General features: G+C 41.4%; 1 protein-coding gene across 13 annotated transcripts in view; it reads right to left on the bottom strand.

Annotated features, from left to right (window-relative positions):
- The window catches only part of FAM120A (family with sequence similarity 120 member A), a 114,467-nt gene that overhangs the window by 22,321 nt on the left and 70,056 nt on the right, over positions 1-22,090 (bottom strand). For 8 of the 13 annotated variants that reach the window (XR_010148457.1, XR_010148458.1, XM_024345759.3 and 5 more), the window contains exons 8-12: positions 20,367-20,450; positions 16,499-16,586; positions 14,165-14,392; positions 11,409-11,583; positions 281-530 (exon numbers count right to left, since the gene is read on the bottom strand). Coding sequence is in view for 11 of the 13 variants with exons in the window: in XM_024345759.3 (XP_024201527.2) it covers positions 281-530; positions 11,409-11,583; positions 14,165-14,392; positions 16,499-16,586; positions 20,367-20,450 (825 nt within the window). In the remaining 2 variants the exon portion in view is untranslated. 13 annotated transcript variants of the gene reach the window in all.

The following is a 22,090-nucleotide window of genomic DNA, read 5'->3' on the forward strand; positions in this document are numbered from 1 at the left end:
TTAAATAATAAACCATGTTTAAAATCATTATATAATATTTACATACCATACATGCTTATAAAATATACCTATAAACATACTGTATCATATAAATTAAAATATATTTTGCATTTACATAACCTACATTTCTATCACATATATAAATATGGGATGACAATAAATTTCAACATGATTGATCAGGAATAAACTTTACATCCTTTCTAGAACTCATCTGACACCATGGTCATGGCCCCTACACCTGGCGGGGACCCAGGTCCCAGCTCCCATGCATGGCACCCACCGTAAGACGCAGCAGAGCACCATGAGGTGAGTGGGCACGTTGGCAGGGTTGAGCATGGCTGGGGTGTCCGACCTCATGCAGGCCAGGAAGGCCCTCATCCTGCGGTTTTTGTCCTCTACTGCCTTACCCAACCACAGCCTCTTCAGGTTGGGGCAGGTCCACTCCCTGAAGGCAAGAGCTTCAACCAGTTCTGGGGTTTGAGGAGACTTTCCTTTGTAAGCTGCCCATTCTTTAATGATCACTGGTGAAACTACAGGAAAAAAAAGCCAGAGAAGACACATTCATGCATCATTCACCTGCTTTCAGTCTTAACAAAAACAAGCAGCTCTAGTAACTGGTCTGAAGATTCGCCTCTCAGGTAACAATGCATTCTCTCCTTAGCAAAACTACCAATCATCAAGTCCTTGTGGGTATTTTGTTTGTCCCTCTATTCTGTGCAATTAATGGCTCATTCAGAATTTCAGTTAGGCCACAAATAAGTTTCATCCAATCAAATCATGACTTGATTTTCTCATATAACTAGTATGCATAAATCAAGATGTTAGACAAAATCCATTTTAATATTTTATATCTACAAATAGTTTTAGTTATAACAATTAGTGTAATTCACAGAAGTATGTGGTTATCTAATTATTTTAACATGCAAAATCCAATTTGGATAGCTAATCCCTTTCTACATGGATAAATACCCCCATAAATTAGATTTGAGAAATAATTTGCATGCAGTAGCCACTTTACTGAACCTCCCACTTCAACAAATGTAACTGTTAAACTCTATTTTTAAGACTGGCCAGTAAAACACAAGTAGATGCAAATATTCCAAGTTTTGAAGTCCCAGATGATGCCAGCACACAGTAATTCTATTCAGCAAGACTTCAGACAGAGTGTAAAGTTATCCAACATTTCGCCTCAAAAAAGACAGGAAGTTCTAAGTTGATGTAACATGGAAACAATACCTTTTATCCACAGATGTTTCACTATTAGTCAATCAATTCTTACAAATACATAAACATGCACATTTTCCCACTTGATTGATTTCCCAATAAATTAAGGAAAAAACAATGACAAGGAAATAAAAACAATCCATATTGCACAGTAGAATGTTAAAATCTCATCAACTGCACTGAGGTAACAACCCAATAGGGAAATCTGGGTGTGCATTTTATAAGTAACAAGTGGTTCACTTTAGTTGAATAAACACCAGAACCAAAGCGGGGCCTGGTGTTGTCCCTTGCCCAGTGCTGCTACACATGAGCAAAGGCACCGTCCCTGGCTGACACACTCCAGTGCACGGCCCACTCCAAGGCCAGTGTCTGTACGGAGACAGGATGCTATCACAAACTCTAATTTGATCTTCAACATATTCATTCTATCCAAATTACATTAATCTCTCTGGGTTTGTCTTCTCTAAAGTAATACCTAAGGCATTCTGAAGAATCCAAAAGCAGGACAGAGTTAAATGTATTACTGGCTAATCTCCAGTTCCACTCTGAGTCTAAATATAGTCAGGCAATACAATAATCTCTTAAAATGTCATGAAAAACACCAGGAGTTAGATACTTGGATACACAGTTTCTCAGCAACAGAAAAAAAATGCTTAAATACATTTCAATACCTGACAAGTCAGGTAACAGTGTCACGTATAGGAACACGTTGAGTCAAGACCTCATAGGGCTCTGTGACAAGCCCTTCTGGAGCCAACTCCAGATAGTGTCCCCTTACATGAAGCCTGCCGGGCAGAGCTGGGGTACAAGTTAAGGCAGTCACTGAAAATTTTCCTTTTACAAAAATGTTACTGCTCTCATTAGGCAAATGTCTTTCATTTACATTTGAATATCTTAGTGTTTAGATGTTAAAGGAATATTTCAAACACTCCAAATGCTTAAAGTCCATCAAGTCAAAACAGACATACATGTATATATAAATACATGCTTATTTGTTTTTATTCAATACTTTTAGGTATAGATATAAAACCAATAAGGTCTCCATCACGAAGCATACCCTGTCGTTGGACGCACAATCTAAGGCACTGCCCCCACCCCGATCCTGTGGATCTCCAGCACAGCTCAGCTTCCAGAAGCTTTCCCAGAAGTAGACTCGGAACATACAGGATCATCTCCACAACCACCACTACCATGCACAGGCCTTCCTGTGAGCCGACCTGCCTTCCCTCCTGTGATCCAACACCAAGGCTGCTCCACCCCAAGAGAAAACAGGCAAGGGGAGCTTCCAGAATGAGTTGTTCGCCAATATGCTATGTTGCTATCAGATTACTCTACATAACCACACCTCGCAAACACATAGGACACACACATCACACATTTCATACCATGCACACATCACATACTTCACACAACATATCCCCCAACAAACCCCACCACACACACCCCCCCACCACACACATACCACAATACACACACTGAAACATACCCCACACACAGAGCATGGGTTTAGGTTGTGCATGTCAGGAGTCCCCTAGGGGTTTTAAAGAGAGGCATTCTTACTAAATTGGCCTTTAACTTTGTCATTTTTTTCTTTCCCTTTCATCGGCTCTGTTCTCGCCTCTCTTTAATCATTTTAGCAATCATTCATGTTTTGTTTTCATTCTATAAAAAAAAATTATTGGTAGAAGATTTTCCTTCTCAATTTCAAAACCTTTAGGCCTCTGCAGAGTTCGTCCTGCAAGGCCCTAGGTCGCAGAGTGAAGAGGAGGTCACAGGCACTAGTCCTAATGCATGGTATCCTCAGAAATATGCACTCCAGCTGCAGGCTCTGACAACTCTCCACATTAGAGCTCGGAGGGCCTCCCATGTACCTGAATGAGCCTGGCCTGGTGCTGTGTCTCAAGACTCGACACAGCCCAGAAAGAAACAGGTGAACACACTCCTGAGAGCCGAAACTGGACTCTTGCTGATGGACTCATGGCAATACTCCAGCCAAAAGCTGCTCCGAGTCCTAGAAGGGCTCGGAACTGTCCCGGGTAAGCCTGTCGACACAGTAGGGACAGAGAGGGGTTAGTGTCCTCTTTCACAGCACTAAGCATGTTGTTGCCCACGTGCAACAGTTATGACAAGAACAGCAAGTCCAATTCAGGAAACACATGTCTTTATCAAAGAAAATAGATGTGACTGACACAAAGGCTTGCTCCAGAAGCAAAGGCGCTCATCTCTAATAGTTACAGATCTTTTGAGTATTCCACCAGAGAATAGAGGTGGAACCTTAGGCCAATCAGTTAATAAGTATTTACGGAACATCTACTGTGTGCCAGGTAGGGCTGGGATAAGAGGGAAGCAGGCAATCTGCACAGGCATGTGCCTGAGAGGGAGGGTCTCCTTGGGTTCTCAGACCTGGGCCTAGATCCAGGGACTAAGATGAGAGGTGACACCTAACTCTGCAACACAGTCCTGATGATTAAACATGAAAAGCACCTAGCACCCCTCATTATGTAGAGATGATGAGATGAACTCACATTTTACACATCACTTACATTAAATTAATTACAAATTAGTGCTTATGAAGAATTCCAAGGGACATCCAATTTTCGGGTTGAAACAGCAGCCTCAAGAGTGGAAGAAGTTGAGGAAAGAAAAATGCTTGGCTCTGATTTACAAGCCCCTGCAAAGGGGCAGCTGGAGGGTAGCCTCTAGAGATGAGAATGTCTGCTGCTCTTCGCTCTCTGGGCTGCTGCTTTCTTCCAAAGAGTCACTGTTGCCCAGGAGGAAGGACTTCTCAGCCCTCACGGTATTATTCAATCCACAGGAAATAAGCAAATACAAAGTAGCCAGCTCACAGAAAGTAATCTGAGTTTTTACAGAAACCTGGGGGTATGTGGGCTTGCCCATGGCACTGGGCTCCAGCACATCCTGGGTGGGTACCATCTGGGACTTAGAGCATGGTAGTATAAAATGAACTCTGTACTGGTAGTTTTGAAGAGCAACATGTTCCTGCTGCGTCTTATTAAAACAGTAAGAGATTCCTGGAGGTCAGCTCATCTAACTGAAGACCTCTGAATAAATCTTGTGTATCACCACCAACAAATATTAATCTCCTCTTTTCGCTGTCAGAAAAAGTTACTACTTCAGGAAGTAGCCTACTTCTGAAAGACTGAATATTAAACTGTCTTCCTTAACTTACACTAAACCAAATTTTTACACTGGCAAAAACAACTCTAGGGCTGCCAGGCGCGGTGGCTCACGCCTGTAATCCCAGCACTTTGGGAGATCGAGGTGGGCAGATCACGAGGTCAGGAGATCGAGACCATCCTGGCTGACACGGTGAAACCCCGTCTCTACTAAAAATACAAAAAATTAGCCGGGCATGGTGGCAGGGGCCTGTAGTCCCAGCTACTGGGGAGGCTGAGGCAGGAGAATGGTGCCAACCCAGGAGGCGGAGCTTGCAGTGAGCCGAGATTGCGCCACTGCACTCCAGCCTGGGCGACAGAGTGAGACTCCGTCTCAAAAAAAAAAACAACTCTAGGGCAGACATGTTACTGGAGGCTAAATTTATAATGCATTTTCCTTACAGAAAGCACCCCTTCAAAATACAATTTGGGGCCATAAAATACTATCGTACTTAAGCTGTCAGTAAAAAACTCAATGTTTTCCATCAGGTGTTAGTCATCTTCTTTTAGTAGCACATTTAACATGACAACTAAGCCACCTTGGAAATCTGTTATAATGCTGACTTTGGGATCCATCCCAGCCCAGGAATAATATACATGGTTCATTTTGTAAGCCAATCCCAACTTACTGGAGTGGCCGCCTGTAAGACCGTATTATAAAGTATGTCTCTAAGCTCAGTGCCACAGCTTGACCATTAATTAGCAATGCCCACTAAGGGCGCAGGAGAGAGAACTGCAGCATGCATGCACGCGTGTTCATAGATGAGGAAGAGATGCGGGCAGATGAATGGCCTCCAAGATGGTGGCCGACTAGACTTCTGGTTGTGTGTATTTAGGGAGCAGCTACTATTATACTTGACGAGCTTTCCTCGGGTTGTTATGATCATAAACAACAATAAAAACCTCCAATTCATTTATATCAGGACAGAAACAGAAAAATGGATACAACGAAGACTGTTTTTTTTCCTTCTGATAGAAAAACTGCCCCCTAATTTTTAAGCAGCCCCAGCGTGTAGGTAGCAGGTTGGGTTCTCCTCCTCAGGCTGATACGTCTGTAAGCACCCTCTGTAATTCTCAAAGGTAAAAGGCTGTGGATATTTTCTTAAACCGTTGATATTTGAGGATGGAGCAGCCCACAGTCCACAAAAATATAAATGCTTAGTAAGGCACAGGACATGTAGCAGAACACAGTATTACAGACATGTAGATAAATGCTGTTCATATTCCTCATTCCATGTATGTTATTCCTAATATATTAGAAACTCAAAAGCTCAAGGATTGGCAAGTAACACTGGTTAAAAAAAAAAAAAAGAGTACAAGGACTTATGAAATGAATATTAATCCAAAAGAGTAATATCACAGATTGGCCTGTCACATCATTTGCCTTCCTAAGCAATCATCTGTTGTGCTAGGTCTACTCAAAGTTCTGTGAAAAAAACCTCAGTGCTGCTCCTAGAAAGCTCTGTAGAATAAAGAAATTCAGACAGACTTATTAACACCCTTCATAGAAATCATGGGGAAAATGTTTACAATACCAATTTTCACAATATTAAATCAGCACCATAATATTGATTATTCTGTTTCATAGTATAATCCACAGTGAGCAGACTTAGTTTACTTTTTATTAGCAATTCCAATTATTAGCACAAATAAAAACATTTCTGAAGCAAACTATACCAGGAAAAATGCTCCTTTCGGCTTTTCTTGGTGGTTTAAAAATACAGGAATCAATATAGGAAAATCTTTCATAAAAATAGTACTCACCTATAAACTTGCTCCCTCATTCCACATATTTATTTCATGTGTGTATAATTTTTATCTGTCTGCTTCTTATAAGCCTGTTTCTCTTACTTACTTAATTTTGAGGTATTAGGGAAGACTTTTGTAGGAAATGGGAGGCAAGAAACAAAAGCCAATTTTATTAAGATGACGTTAATTTTAAAAATGTGCAAATCACTGAGCTTTACTTTCTGAACTTTGCGCTCTTCAATTATAGCTGGGTATTCTTATTACCCTACAATCTTTTAAAATGTAGGCCTTTTACTCTGTCTCATTTGCCCGCAAACCACTGCAGCCTCTCCCACTGACCCCTGGAAAGAAAGAACCCCAGTGACTGAGAGCGACCAAGAGGCACCCTGAAGGAGGAAAAGCCATTGAGGCATATAACCACCTCCACCACAGGAACGAGTAGAAGAAACTCGCCACAGCATCTGTATTTTTGCAAGGTGCAGGCTTCAAAGCCAGGAGTTCTTGAGTCAGACCCCGGACTCATCTCCAGGCCCAACCTTTATTCCAGCATCAACAGAAAAGGTCTCTGGGTTCCACCCTCCCTACCAGCAGGTGCCTCTATCACCGTGGATCACGTCTGCAGGAATCTGCATGCCCCTGGGTGTTAATAGTTCTCTTCTACGTGCACCACTGGGAGGGCTTAGAATTTCAAGGCATATACTGCCATGATAAGCAAATATTCTTCTGAATTTCCTAAAAGTGAAATTATAGAACTTAGGGATGGAAAGAAACGCGTGGAAAATAAACTGCCAGCACAGAATACAACGTGACTTTCAAAAGAATTTTTTTTCTTTTTCTTTTTTTGCTATCACCTAGTTCAGGAGCAGAAGGGTTAGAAATTTTTAAAGGTCTCATATCCTACTTTCGCCATATAGTGACTTTAAAAATGAAAGTTTGGTAAATCACAGGAAAGCTAGCTGTAAATTATGAACACTTGACCATATGCCTTAATCACTGACTAGGTTTCCAAATGAATATACATGTCTTAAATCTGCTGAGAGTTAAATATTTTTAAGAAACCCTTAAGACTTCAACATGCTTGCCTTTTGAATAGTTCTCTCTGATAATAAGGCCATCTTGGGACATTCTTTATTGTTACAGTGACCATTAACAGGAATATATAGCTGCGCAGATAAGGTTCTGAAGCTATTTTAGGTCACAGATTTTCCATTCAGAAAGGCCACACCAGCTGCTGGAGCAGCAGGCTCTCACTGGAGCCCATATGCAGAGGGCTGGGTTGCCAGATCCCATCAGAAAGCCAAGGAAGCAGGGTCGGAGGAGAACAATCCTTCACAGGGACATGGCCTCCCAGGACTCTTTCTTTGGCTTATGGATCTTCTTCCAGTATGCCAATAATTTCATTCAACCTCCATGTGGTCCAAGAGTGGCCATAGATTAGACAGCAAATTTCAACAAGATCTAAATACAATCATTGTTCCATCTTCTCTATCAAGAACTCCTGAGAAACTTTTCAATGTCAGCTTCATTGTGGCACAATGAGACATTTTCCTATCCTATTTAGAGTGTCAAGAAGCTATAGCACTCTCCTTAGTACAAATATGTGTTACCAATTAATAGATATTTCAAGTAATGAAGTTTAAATCAATGGCCTGAGCAGGGTCAGTATTTAGTCAGCTAAAATCTAATAAACAGGTTATATGGAAGGCATTTTAATGCATGCAATGTTCGTGAACATAGATCACACTGTGCACATTACTCAATTCTCAAACAAGGTTGGTTTTGAGCAAGTTGAGAGCATTGAGGCTTAACAATCACAAGATATTCTCAAAACAAAAATTTCCCTTCTGGAGAGCTGGTGTTCCAATTACAGTGATAATCATGGATATATCACTGACATAAAAAACTTTTTTATAGGCTTGTTTCCCCCTCTTGAATGTAACTAACGCATGAAACAAGTTCAATTTTATCAGCTCCCTATAAAGACCTAGATTCCAAAGCTGCTTACAAAAATCTCACCCACTGAAATTATAGTACTGAGTAAGGTCTCTCAAATTCTAAACTCAGGTCAAATCTACACATCTTTTCCATTCAGAAATAAATATGTATTTGTCATAGCACATTAACAATGCATTTTTCTAAACACTTAAATTCTACGGTCTTAACTGTCTAGGCAAAGGTCATCTGCACCTGCCCTATCTTTGACACGTAAAGGCTTCATTTCTGTTTTGGTTCAGTCCATACATCGCTATCCAACTCATCTTTCTAAACAGAAACATCATTTGTACCAAACCTTCAATGGCTCCCCATCTCTACAGAATATCAAAATCAAAGTTCATAAATCACTTGAGCAGAAAAGACTGCAATTTGTTTAGCACTGACCTTTCAAAGCATCTCAGCACTTACGCACACCCTCACACAACAGAGTTTAATTTTCTGATGCACCAAACCGGGTCTTCATCTCCAATAAGTTGTGTGTACCTAAACCAATTATTCATTCTTTCACTGCCTGCTGCACACTGCTCTAAGAGTAACACACACAATAGCAAAAGACATAAATGTTTATGAAATCCTTTTAAAATCTCATTTACCATTGAAGAAGTACTAAACTACCATTGGCAAAGAAGTACTAAACTACAGTGGAGAAAATACCCATGCTCCATGATCAACTAATAAGTGCAGCTGGCTGGGCCTCTGTCCTTTTCCTCAGTGCTAGTTGACTCCCTTTCCCAAACCAAATCTGAGGTATCCTTATCCCCAATCCTTCCTGCCTTCACCAACAAAGGTGGCCCCAAAGTATGGACTTCTGCCTCTGCTTCTCCTTCCCACCTAAGTCTACTAATACAAACTCTATCAGGACTGTCTAATTTTTTCCTATTCTCTCTGATAAACTCACCTCTCCCCCACTAAATCCTCCCCATTGGCCAAAAAAATAACGTAACAATAACCAAACTCTTCAGTCTCCCATCCTTAAAAAGAAGGAGAAGAGGAGAGGAGGGAAGGGAGTTCCTGTAAGTTCTCACTTTGAAGATACAGCATTCCCTTGTCCATCTCAGCCACGTCTCAAGAGAAGACCCAGTGCCACCTGCTGCCACCATCCTGTTTTGTGTTCTCCTGTGTCCCTTTCCTCCTCCACCTACATCAATGGCACCCCCATTCGCTTGAGTCATTTCAGACTTCCCCAACCCTTCTTGTCTTTTCTTCCTTTGGAAGAAAAGGAGCCACAGGATGGCTCCATTCCTGTGACCTCTGATTCCAGCTGGAGTTGGTGTGCTCAGAGAAGGTTGGGGCAGTCTGACACCATGAAAGCTGTGGCCTGCCCTGGCTTCCACAATCCCCACCTCCCCTCCTGCCCCCCACCACCTACGTGCTCTGCATATTCTGGCCCTTCTGAGAGCCTTCTCTACTATGCATTAACAGGACAGCCTCTCCCAGGCCCAGCCGGAGACCTCCCAACCTAGACCAAGACAGCTGATGGGGAGCTAGCATGAGAAGCACCATCAGCCGTGCGTGCTGCAGACATGCAGCAGGCGCGAGGTCAAGACTCCACTTCCTGGGCATGTTTGGTACCGCAGCACACCAATGATGCCGAATGGCCCAACACTGGAGGGGTAGGGGACTGTCACATCTGACTCCACGGGACAGCACGGAAGCCACAAAGCCTGTCATTGGAAATGCCTGAAGGAGTTTGCTATGTAAAGGTAACTCTGTTTTTAGAACACACAAGCAAATAAAAAAGAATACCTTCTACCATGAAGCCAGTGCAGTGCTCTGAAACTGAGGACAAAGGAGCTGCAACACCCAGGATGTCACAGGATTTGGGACTAGACAGAGCCTGCAACACAGGCATGCTAAGCCCAGGAGAGAGGAACAACTGAAAAAAGGGGGTCTGAGGGCCTGGTCAGCCTGCAGAAGTGAAGGGTAGAGACAGGCCAGGACAAGTGACCAGCCATGTGCAAAGTAAGAAATGCCATTCTTTTGTGAGCAAATGGATCACACAATGTGAGAAAAGAATGAAAACAGGTACATTGAAGAATGTCCTGAACCTTTGAGAAGAATGTCATTTACAGTGTTCATTGTTCCACATGGTATCTCCAGCCACTGAAGACACAGAGGGTGGAGATGCTCACAGCCCTGCAGAGCGAGCATCACCTCCTGCCAGTGACAGTCACACCAGCAGCTCAGCAATCACTCTCAGGACAACTATCACCAATGAAGGGTAGTGAGAACTGCTTCACTTTAAAGCCTTACAGATTGCAAGTTTGTCATAGTAATTGCAAACAGAAATATTTTAAATCTAATGAACTTAGGTTAAAGTTCCAAAGCTCAGCACTGCACACAGTCAGTGCTGACAAGGAGCTTCACCATCTCAGGAGGACTGCATTGACCCACCACACAAACAAATAGTCTGTAACTAATTATCCATGGCTCAAAGAATGATCTAGTAATTTACAATTTCCACAATTCATAATATTCTCAGACTGTATGTCTGAGGATTCTTTTCTGTATTTCCAACTAAATATACAGTTACTTTTACATTCCTTACATTAGGAGATAAAATTACCTAGAACAGAAAGGCATCATTTTCTCCAAGTATTACACAGGCCCACTAGAAGATAAAGAAAAATGCTTTGACCTCATCTTTAACCAACTTTTCAAACAATCCTTTTCAGTGTTTCCACCTGCACCCCCCACTCCCAGAGTTGATCAGCTGGAAGTGCACAGGTCTCAGAGGATTCCGAGACAAATCATCACAATCCTGCGACGATCCGTGAGTCCCACGACCTTCGCTACAGCTGCAGAGCCATGCGTGGTGGCACTCCAACAGCACAAACATGGCCAACCAGAGACCTGCTGGAAGTTTTCTCCAGGACCCTGGCCTTCTGGAGAGAGCAGATCTGTGCTTCATGAAAACCAGAGCACAGAAACACACTCGTCCTGATTACCAAGACGTGGTAATTACAGAGAGTGGCGGCAATTCAAGTCTGCTTTCAGATCAACATTCACTTTAAAGTGTAAACCTGTTTTATTATTTTACTGAATAAACATCATTATTGGAATGTTACTGAGGAAGAAAGTCTGTGGCTTCTCCTCCTTTTCTAAGAGCCTTTACCCTGGCCTACTGCCCAGATGATGGGCCCACCTCCTTTACACAGAGGCACTCGGGGTCAACTCAGTCATGATTCTTCTAAGGCTTTAGAAAATGCACAAGAGATTACGAGGTACCGAGGAAAACAAACAATGGATTGTTACAGTACATACATTCTGGTGGAAGTCTGTTCTTTCTAAAAGCAAGTCTCTCAGTTTTCTTTCTGCTTTCTGCCAAACTAAACAGGACTCCGTAAACATACTGACGAACTGGCCTATAGAGCAGAGCGGCCGGAGGCAGGTCCTTGTTGGCTTCATCTTCAATAGAAACAGCAATTTTGATTTCACCCTTTGCATGGAAGAAAGCAGAATAACATTGCACATTTTTCATGTTGAATTTACAATACACTCACAGAAATATACTGTATTATCTCCAGTTAATGACATTGCAATTCCATTCCAAATCAACTGCTTAACAACTTGCCTAAATAAAGATGTTTAGGAAGAGTTCATTTGGCAGGCTGTGGCCAAAGCATATGCTCAAAGAATCAAAATAAAATCTACATCATTTTATGTTTAATCCAAAACCAAGAACAAAAGAAAACCATGTAGATGTTCCAAAGTCTTTGAAACAATCCAGACAGATAACATCAGACAAGAAACAGAATAGAAAAGACTGAGAACTCGCAACTTTTATTTAGAGAGTTGGGATGGTCACATGCAATATAATTGAAAATTTTCAATTACCTACATGCAAACTAAAGAACTGAGTATCCTGAAAATATAATGGTCAATTTTCTTTGCTAAGTTCTTCCATGGCAAATTACCACCTCGTGTGTTAGGCTTCTGCCATAGTGTGGCAGGTGCTCAAGAAATGTGTCTCAGTACAGTGGCTAGGACACGCATAGCCACTAGGGCAGAAACCAAAAGCACTCCACCTTTTTCATGTCCCAGGGCCAATACGGCAAGAACTGCATCTGACTCAAGAATGTGCTGCCAAGAGACAAATGACTGACTGTGGCCTTTGGCAGCTAAGATTGTTGCCAAAATTAATCTGTCTCAGGGATCTTACAGCATCAAGATATATCTCAAGATATCATGCAACAAATTTTATTTAATTATACTCAGAGCACAACAATGCATTTATGACCTCAATGTCTATGAAGTTCTTTGATATATACGCTTTAAATAATAATTTTGTAATATTTGCTGTTTCTTTCATTCACATAAGTTTAATTTAAAAACTGGTCTTTCCCCTTACCCTCCATACTTTCATATTCATTAATCCAGTAGCTACATGTGTTCTAACACTCTCATCTAGGGAATATTTATCTCAATAATATGATGCTTTGCAAATTCTCTTCATTACCGTAAAGATGCATCTCACTGTAAATGTCTTAGCCTGGGCAATTTAATACCAGAGCCATTCAGCTTATAGGATAAACTGAAAAAACTTAAGTAGCATTTTAAAATGTGAAAAGACAATTTTCTCAACCATGGTCATTTTATCAGTATTTGCCCTTGAAATTCATAAGAAATAAGAAAGCATGTCGGTACAACTTGCAACCCTCATATAGATCTAACCGACTATCCACGCATCAGATCCAGCAGTGTGGACATAACAGGTAGCTCCTGGGGACCTTACATTTCAAACAGCCCCACGAGGAATGAGTGTTGTTTCTTTACACCTTATTTTGAAAGATGTCTTCCCAAAACTTTGGTTCCTTAAACTTAGCAAAATGTTTTCCCCACAACAATTACTTTTCACTTACCCTTTATAATTTATGTTGAACCTGAAAAATAAAATGTTCACCTTACAACCATAATCTGAAAAGTGATACTATAAATGCATACCCATATCAAATAATAGATGAGATCTGGAGGCATTACAACTAAAAAATAAATTAAAGGATCTGAGCAAATAGTACTGGCTACATGTTTTCCATGTCCTTTAATTAATAAAAGTAAGCAATATTTGGATTAGTCAGTTAACAGCTGAAGTCCACTCCACCTCAGGAGTATTTGAGAACAGGAGTTCATTATTGCATTTATTGACTCCATTTTACAAACCACAGATGGGTTGTAGAGAGTAGACAGAAAAGTCTGGTTATATATGGTTATATAGGTATTCATGTTAATAATACATGATAGCAATAAACCAGTTCTGCAGGATTAATCTAGTAACTGAGGTAACTTGTTAAATTGTGGGGCTAAGATTAAAAGTGCCAACATAAAGACTACAAATCACTGAGGAAATTTAAATACACATAGATACATTTGAGACACCAAGATTAAAAAATAATTGATGCCACACTATATGTATATATTTAAGCATACATTAAGACACTAATAAAGTGAAATTACGACACTGTATAAAATGATAGCTTCATTTTCTGACTATGCGCATGTTAACAAAATGCTGTATTATATTTTTTGTTCTTAGCACTATTAAAACTGCACTCAATGAGGTCATGAACAAGTCAAAACACATGAAGCACTATGAGCCATTCAAAGGGGGAAACATTATTTTCTAAGCACAAATGATAAAGGAACCAGATATTGTATCTGACATCAGAATTAAACCTGACATTACAGCACAAATATGGTTTAAGAAAATTCTGAAATTGAAGTAAAAAGAATAAAATTACAAGTCATAAAATAATGTGATGCATTATTTCATTAGAAGTATAAAATATTCTATACTAAGTTGAAGGAAAAAAGTGAGACTTTTCACGAGTTATTTTAAAACTGTATTTACAGTTATAAATGTTCATCTTTCATTCAATGTTTAGAAAGGGGAAAGTGAACTTTGTTTCAAGTAGATTAGTAAGACAGAAAAATGGTTCAAAAAAGGACAAAAGGACAAAACACCCATAGGAATGGCCACTCATCAAATAACAGAAGCCACTCCAGGGCCCCTTTGATAATACCTTCGTCAGGACATGGAAGATGTAGGGGTACATCAGCCCCTTCTTGTGCCTGTGCTCGGCCACTCTCAGCACCTCAGGTGCGACAGGGGGCAGGGGAGGTGTGGTGATGTCCATGTGGTTCCTGGTGGGCATCGACAGGAGGCACGGGATTGGCTGGACAGTGCCCATCTGGCTTCCCTTGCCTTCGGCTAGTTGGCTTCCTGAAGAGGCAGTGGACGAGCCTTCTGCCTACAGTGCAGAGAGCAGAAGGGAGGAAAACGAGTGTATGTCATGTTTTCATTCATTTAAACTATGGTAGGTGCCTGTTCACCTGCCAGACACGGAGGGGACAAAGATGAGTCCTGTCTTAGAGAGACCAGATTTGGTGCCACCCTAAAGACAGAGGAAACAGAGAGCACTCTGATCCAGTCCTCTCCTTGAACAGCTTCCCACACTGAAACAGCATCAACATCTACTGTGCCACAGGAGAGCGGGTCTGTTGCTCCCTGCTGTTCTGTGTCACCCTGCAGTCCCTCTGCAGATACGGCAGGGTGCTGGGAGGCAGGAGCCTTGCTATCTTGTTTGGCTCTCACTTGTCCATCATCCATGTGGTCCATTCCTGTGTTTCTGTTTTCTCGAGACTTTGCCTAAGATCTCTATACAAACAGGAAAACTAACACTCCAAGAGGCTGTGCAGTCTGAACACAGTTACACAACCCTAACACATAGAAATGGAATTCTAATCCAGGGCTGACTCCATGCCACAGCTGGTACTTAAAGAACAAACAAAAACCCAAACTCAAGCACTCTCTGTAGTCATTATAAAGCCCTAAGTTAATTATACACAAGCAAAAATTAAACCAAAAGCCCCAAAAACCTGCTAAGCCACAGCATAATCCCATTAAAAACAATGTCTCAGATCTATGGATAATGACATAGAAAGAGGTCCATGATACACTGTTCGGTGAAAACACCCATTCTGTAACAACTAAGCCCCCCAAACATGGAGCGTATGGACATACACAGGAAAGAGTCTGGTCCCCAAATTATTACCACAGTGATGGACTGCTGCGAGGCAGTAGAACTAAGGAAAGGAAAAAGGAAGGAGACACTTTAGCAGTCTGAATTGTCTGAATAGTTGCCTAAGAGCAATGATTATTTGTATAATAAACTTTATCAGAATAATGTTGAAAATAAGAACTGCTTATTGATTGATTTAATGCCACCCTAAAGACATATACATTTTTCTGTTTTGAAACAAAGTATACTCTTTACAATGGTGTGTAATTAAGTCCTTAATTTTATTTTTTAAAACACAAAGTGCCAAAATTAGTCTTAAGAAGAATAACTCATAGATAATTCACTGGTGTTTTCTACACTTTCCATTCCATAAGAATACAGATGTAGAACAACTCAAAATGCTTTGGAAGGTGCTTTGAAAATAATATGTATCCACAAAGGATTTTTGTTGCTTATTTGCAGAACAATCATTTAATAGTACGACTTCTTTAGACAAACGTCTGATATTCAGGCAACCCTGCATATTAACCACCAAAACCTTCAGGCAGGAAACTGGCTCCTTCTTGGTAATCACATGTGGCAGACGTACATGGCTTTGCAAATTAAAAAGATATTTTTAGATATCACTATTAACAGGTAGAAGTAGAAGAAAAGCAGGGAGACAGGGCGTGGTGGCTCACGTCTGTAATCCCAGCACTTTGGGAGGCTGAGGAGGGCAGATCACTTGAGGTCAAGGGTTCGAGACTAGCCTGGCCATCATGGCGACACCCCGTCTCTACTAAAAATACAAAAATTAGCCAGGCATGGTAGTGCCCGCCTATAATCTCAGCTACCAGGGAGGCTGAGCCAGGAGAATTGCTTGAACCCAGGGGGCAGAGGTTTCAGTGAGCTGAGATCACGCCACTGTACTCCAGCCTGGGTGACAGAGCAAGACTCCATCTCAAAAAAAAAAAAAAAAAAAAATTAAATACAAAAATTTTTTTAAAAAGAAAAAGAAAAAAGGGGGGTGGGGGAGTTAAATTTAGCATCCCCGGTGCCTTTTCAGTGAATTTTCACAAAAACCTACAACAAATGTGGGCTCAGGAAGGTCCTAAGCACCTTGTCCAAGATGACGCAGTGAGCAAACAAGGAAATGCATCAGGTGCCTGCCATGCAGAAAGACTAGCCGGCTTGGGCATAGCTCTGAACTCTTCCTTTCCCGCTTATCCCCTTTGTAAAGGTTTACATGACCCGATTAAAAGAGAGAGATATTATTTTTCACTATTTGATCACTAATACAGTGTGCTAATACAAAATGAGTCAGAACTCAAAAACTAAAAGGCATAGACTTTCTACCTTTGTTTGGTCTCCTGGGTCTCCTCGTGCCTGAGGCTCTGAGTGGCTTCCCGTCTTCTCCCAGCCAATCTTGTTCCCGCTGATATGGCTAAACATAAAATGAACATGATTACTGTCCAATCACTTTCACAAACCAGCTGACAATGATAAGAAGGGCCTCAGCTAAGTCTTCAGGCTCATAATAACGATACTTTTAAAATAAACACAACATCGAGAAATAACTCTATTATACTAATATTTCTTCCTGCTTCAAAAGGGTAGGTGATAACCACATACTATGGAAAAGAAACTATCGAACACCTAACTTAGAGGAGTCACCAGGCAGTTCAGAGATGGTCTGTGATTTGCTTAGCGCTATAGAGGATGCAGAGGAAACAAAGGCAAGCCTTGCCTTGGAGGATCTTTCCATCGTCACAGCAAGACAAAGATCAGCATTTAATTGGCAATTATGAGGTAGTAGAAGACTTAAATGTTATCTGGATCGAATACTACACATAAGTTATAAATAAATGTAAGGCGACAATACACCACACAGGGCACTCCAGCCTATTCATGTGGAGGGGGCATTAGAGCTAACACTGGAGGTGACTCGAACTGGAAAATCTGAAAGACAGGGAAGGTACACTCTAGGCAAAGCGAGATGGCACAAACTTGGTGGGTTCACAGAACAGGGAGTTCATGGGAACTTATTTGGAGGATGGCTTTATTTAACAAAGTAGTGAAAAAAAAGGGGGATAAGGAAAAAGAGATGAGAAGATCACAGAGCATCTCAAATTACAGAATGAGAGATAACTGTGCTGTTACCCATTAACAGTCTGGGAATACAATTTCGTGGGTTTAATGAGCATTTAAAAAAACTGAAACAGGACAGACCAGAATGCATGGTGTGAATAAGCATTATTTCCTAAAGTCTTTGTTCACTTGTAGTATATGGGTTTACCATAGTCCTCAGGCGAATGTGAAATGCACTGTCTACAGGTAGCAGAGGATGTGCAGGGGCTTGAGCAGGGCCAGCGGGATGCAGCACCACACTGGAACCTCAGTGTACAGTGTGACCCTGAGGCAGGGATGGCTGTGGTGCTCCATGCACTCACCCTTCGACTATAAGGTTCCATGCCCAAACTACCTTCTGAAAACCAGTGCTGGCCATAGGACATGCCAGCATGGGTCAACTGGCCTGCCTTTGTAACTGACTCACATGACAGATGGAGAGGTTTTAAGACCAGATAATTCTCCTATCTTCCAATCAACTTCATTGTAGTTCTGTCTTTTAAAAAAAAGGGGAAAAAAAAGCTGCAAAAAGATTCCGCTGTCACACAATGGACTGTCCAGCCAAGGATACTGCATGCACGCCATGAAAAGTTCGCCCACCCTGTTCAGGTTTCCCGGTCTTCATGGAGCTTGGAGAAACCACTGCTCATGCACAATCTCTGCCTGCAACTTAACAAAACTATAGGAAACCCCAGCAGTGGCTCAGACACGTCAAAAACCATTGCAGGCATCCGCAGAGTAGTGGTCTGTCCCACTGAGAAAGCAGCCACTGAGGGCACAATGTGAGCAGACAATGGATAGCGGCTCAGGAGGTGGATGAGCATGTGCTGATAGAGATGCATGAGTCAGCAAGCTGGGAGATGCAGGGGGCAAAAAATTACTAAATCCTGGCCTAGAAGTACATGGCAACATTGGCACAACTCTTGCTTATCTTCCATAGCATGTAAAGAACAATAAGTGTTCTCAAACTGTTGTTAAGCTTAAAGGCTCATGTGGAATGCTTATTAACCACGCAGACCCACAAGCACCCATCCCCAGGGTATCTGTCCCTAGAGTGTCTGGGGCTCTTGGAGGGTAAGAGGATCTAGAGGATCATGCACCTAGGATGGTGGGGCAGGGGAGGCCAAGTGTTAGGAAAGTGCCAAGCAAGGAGGGGACACACCTGTCTACTAAAACTGGAGAGCCGAGGCACCATGCCAGCGCCACCTGAGATCACACAGACCCTACACTTGCAAGCCTTAGTGTTGTTCTATGTAGATTATCAATCTAAAAATAAATGTCATAATCTGGATGCCCATATAACCTTCTAACAATCATACTGTAAAATCTAAAATTCTGCCTGAAAAGCATCTTGACAAGAAACAGTTTTTGAGAAGGCCAATATATTTCAATAGGACAAATATATTACTTTACAATTAAAAAAAATAGAATATGACAAGTGCCTTGCTTTGAAGAACAGATGGATAACATTTTAGAATACTTCTATATATATTTATGTTTCATTTTACACAACTAATAATACCTTAAACGGATACCTGGAACCATGTACGTAAACCAGACGTTTCACTGACTCACACTGCGCTGAGACGTGCTGAGACAGGCACCGGCCACAGGGAAGTAGAGTCAGTGACCCGGGCACTGTGCAGGAAGCCTGTGGCGCTCTCACAATCTCATCCCCACCTCCACACTACAAATCTCTAATGATAAAATGATAAAATCCAGGCTCAGAGAGAAGGAATCTACCCACAGTCACAAATACGGTAGCTGGATTCAAACCCAGACCCTTATTTCAAACTATTGGCACCTGCTACCACAGCAGAGCCGAGCCGAGGCTACAGACAGTTTCACACATATGTGAGAATGCAGCACACAAGCAACAGAAAGGGTGACTCTGGCAAGTCAGCTTGGCGGCTGGGGAAGCCCAGCACTATAGGATGGGGTATTCAGAGGCTGTCAGAGAGGTGTGCCAAGGCCTCACTTCACTAGGAACGTTTGGAGCTTCTTCCGTATGAAAGCCTGGAAAGATAGCAAACTGTTCTAGTCACTGAATGATTTTTTTTTTTACATCTTTCAGCAGGTTGGTGAGGCTAGGATGGAAATGTATTGGTGTTCATTTACACCAAGTATACCAGGGTATGACGTGTCACTCATGTTCCTGACTGTCAGGGGTGTAGAGTTTTCCTTTATGGAGGAGAAAAGAAAGAGAACGTTAAGTAAAAGCTGACTTCTGTGTCAACAGGAAAGAGCAAAGGCAAATAAACCAAAATGGAAGAAAATAAATCATTAAATTTAGAAAAGAAAAGATCAAATTCACAGTAGAACTATCTGGCATGGGTAAATTTTTCATTTCTATCTGCTCCCCAACTCAACAGGGCTGAGAACAGACAGCCGGGAGGGTCTCTGATAGTGTAACAAAGAGGGCCTGGGCCCTGCTGGTGCAGGGCAACAGAAGGCCTCAGCCTGGCTGGACAGATGCTCAGAGTTCTCCTGCACGGCCTGGCCCTGCCAAGTGCTATCTCCCTACAGAAGCACCAGTATCTGGGTGCCCTGACCAGGGAAGCTACAAGAGTCACAGAGACAGACACCTAATAGGTCTAGTCTCCTCATGCTCTAGTTAAGCTAACATCACACATTCAGGTTCCTTCACATAATGGGTGAGCTTAAAATGTCAGGAACACAAAAAGCGGCAGTCAGATGATGGCTCAAACTTCTTTCACAGCCTTGTCGGGACTTCTCGCTGTCATCAGAAGACTGTGTGACCAAGAAGCCCCAACTGGTCACGGAGCTATCCCCTTGCACCCCACAAGTGAGGGTTCAGAGACACCTAACTGTGTCAACACGTTTGTCTTAAGATCAATACGAAATGTCTACACAGATTAGTGGATGGCTAGAACACAACGTAATGTGATATAGATCACGATTAATTTTTGCCAACATATAAAATTCAGAATCACTTTTATGAGAAGATATTAGAAATGGTACCATGTGTCAAAACATAAATATAAAGTGGATATCTGTCTGGAACAAGAGCATAACAATCTGAAAGAAAAACCTACAGTTACACTAAAGTCATTCCCTCAGCCCCAGGCCTACCTACCCATGCCTCAGGATCCTGGAGCAGAGCACGATGGAATTCTCTTTGTGAAACACAAAGTTTTTTTGCAAGTAGAGTTGGAAAGGCCTTAAAGGATAAGAAAAACATTCAACACCATCTTCAAGCAAAAGAGGCACATCAGGCACAAACTTCCTGGGATACCAGATCAAAGGGAGCCAAATAAAATTCTTTTAGCTATTTTACATTAAAAACCACATCAGTGTTCTGATTTTCTAGCATACTAAGAGTTAATTTTTAAAAAGTAGTGATAGCTACCATTCATTGAGCTTTTTCATCAGCTAATTTAATACACAAACAACTCAGCAAACCTGTCACGCACATTTGAATGCTCCGAGGTTCTGCGAGCTTCAGGTCACAACATCACCTAGAAATACCAACCAAGAGACTCTGAGCAAACCGGTTCCTGCCAACAGCTAGGTCTCAGTGCTGCTCACAGAGCATGCTAACACCAAACAGCCTGCCTTCCTGTGGTTCATCTTTCACAGTCCAGATTTGGTCCAGGGAGTACATGTCATTAGCAAAAATTAACAGGGGAGGGGAATACAAGACTTATGCAAAAGATGCCTCCATAACACTACATGTCAAAATAAATAATAAATGTGGAGACGTCCCGTTCCACAGGGCTTTCTCTCCTAAGATACATACATAAGTTCTCAAGAAAATGAAACCCATTTATACAAACAAGGTCACAAGGTGGAAAAAAACTCAGTCTTCTCTCTCAATAAGGACTTTTACATATCCATTTAAAAATGTCAGTAATTTTATGCAAAAATATTAAAGCAATAAAGTGGATGTATATAGATCTTATTAAATATTAGGTATTAAGTACATGTACATATTAATACTTACATGCACAAATAAGAATACATAGTTACATAAGTATATTAAGTATAAAAGATGGAAGAAAAGGAAAAAGGGCAAGTTACTCTCCCTAAGATAGGACCTAGTTATTGTAAAAATCTTATTTTAGCAGATGCAGAGGAAAATAAGGTGCTTGAATATTCACCAATCTTTCAAATATAATTACCTCTCTAGAAGTAGGATCATGGGGAATTCTCTATACTGTATTGTCCAGTGTTTGAATTCTATATAACTTTGTATCAAGATGATAATTAGAAAAAAGATATAAAACAAAGAATTAAAAATTGTAATACAGCAACCTCAGATTTGATTCAGATTCTGCAAGTCCAAATGAATTTATGAAAATAACATAAAATAAACACCTCCACAAGGATTCAATTGTAATTTTTGTTTTGTTTTGTTTTTTAAACAGGATCTCACTCCGTTGCCCAGGCTGGAGTACAGTGGCACAATCTCAGCTCATTGCAACCTCCACCTCCCAGGTTCAAGCAATTCTCCTACCTCAGCCTCCCAAGTAGCTGGGACTACAAGCAAACACCACCACGTCCAGCTAATTTTTGTATTTTTTGGTAGAGAAAGGGTTTCACCATGTTGGTCTTGAACTTCTGACCTCAAGTGATCTGCCTGCCTCAGCTTCCCAAAGTGCTGAAATTACAGGCATGAGCCATTGCACCCGGCCTCAACTGTAATTCTTAATTCAACTGAAACAAGATTACAAACATCTGACAGGCACCAGGAAGGGAAAAAAGACAAGAATGTCACTTTAATTTTTAAAATTTAAACAAGAATAAAGCAAGTGTATGCTGGTACTGCTCTACTGTTCTAACAAAGGAACTGGAGGAGAC

The sequence above is a fragment of the Pan troglodytes genome, chromosome 11, assembly GCF_028858775.2.
Source record: "Pan troglodytes isolate AG18354 chromosome 11, NHGRI_mPanTro3-v2.0_pri, whole genome shotgun sequence".
NCBI classification, from domain to species: Eukaryota; Metazoa; Chordata; class Mammalia; order Primates; family Hominidae; genus Pan; species Pan troglodytes.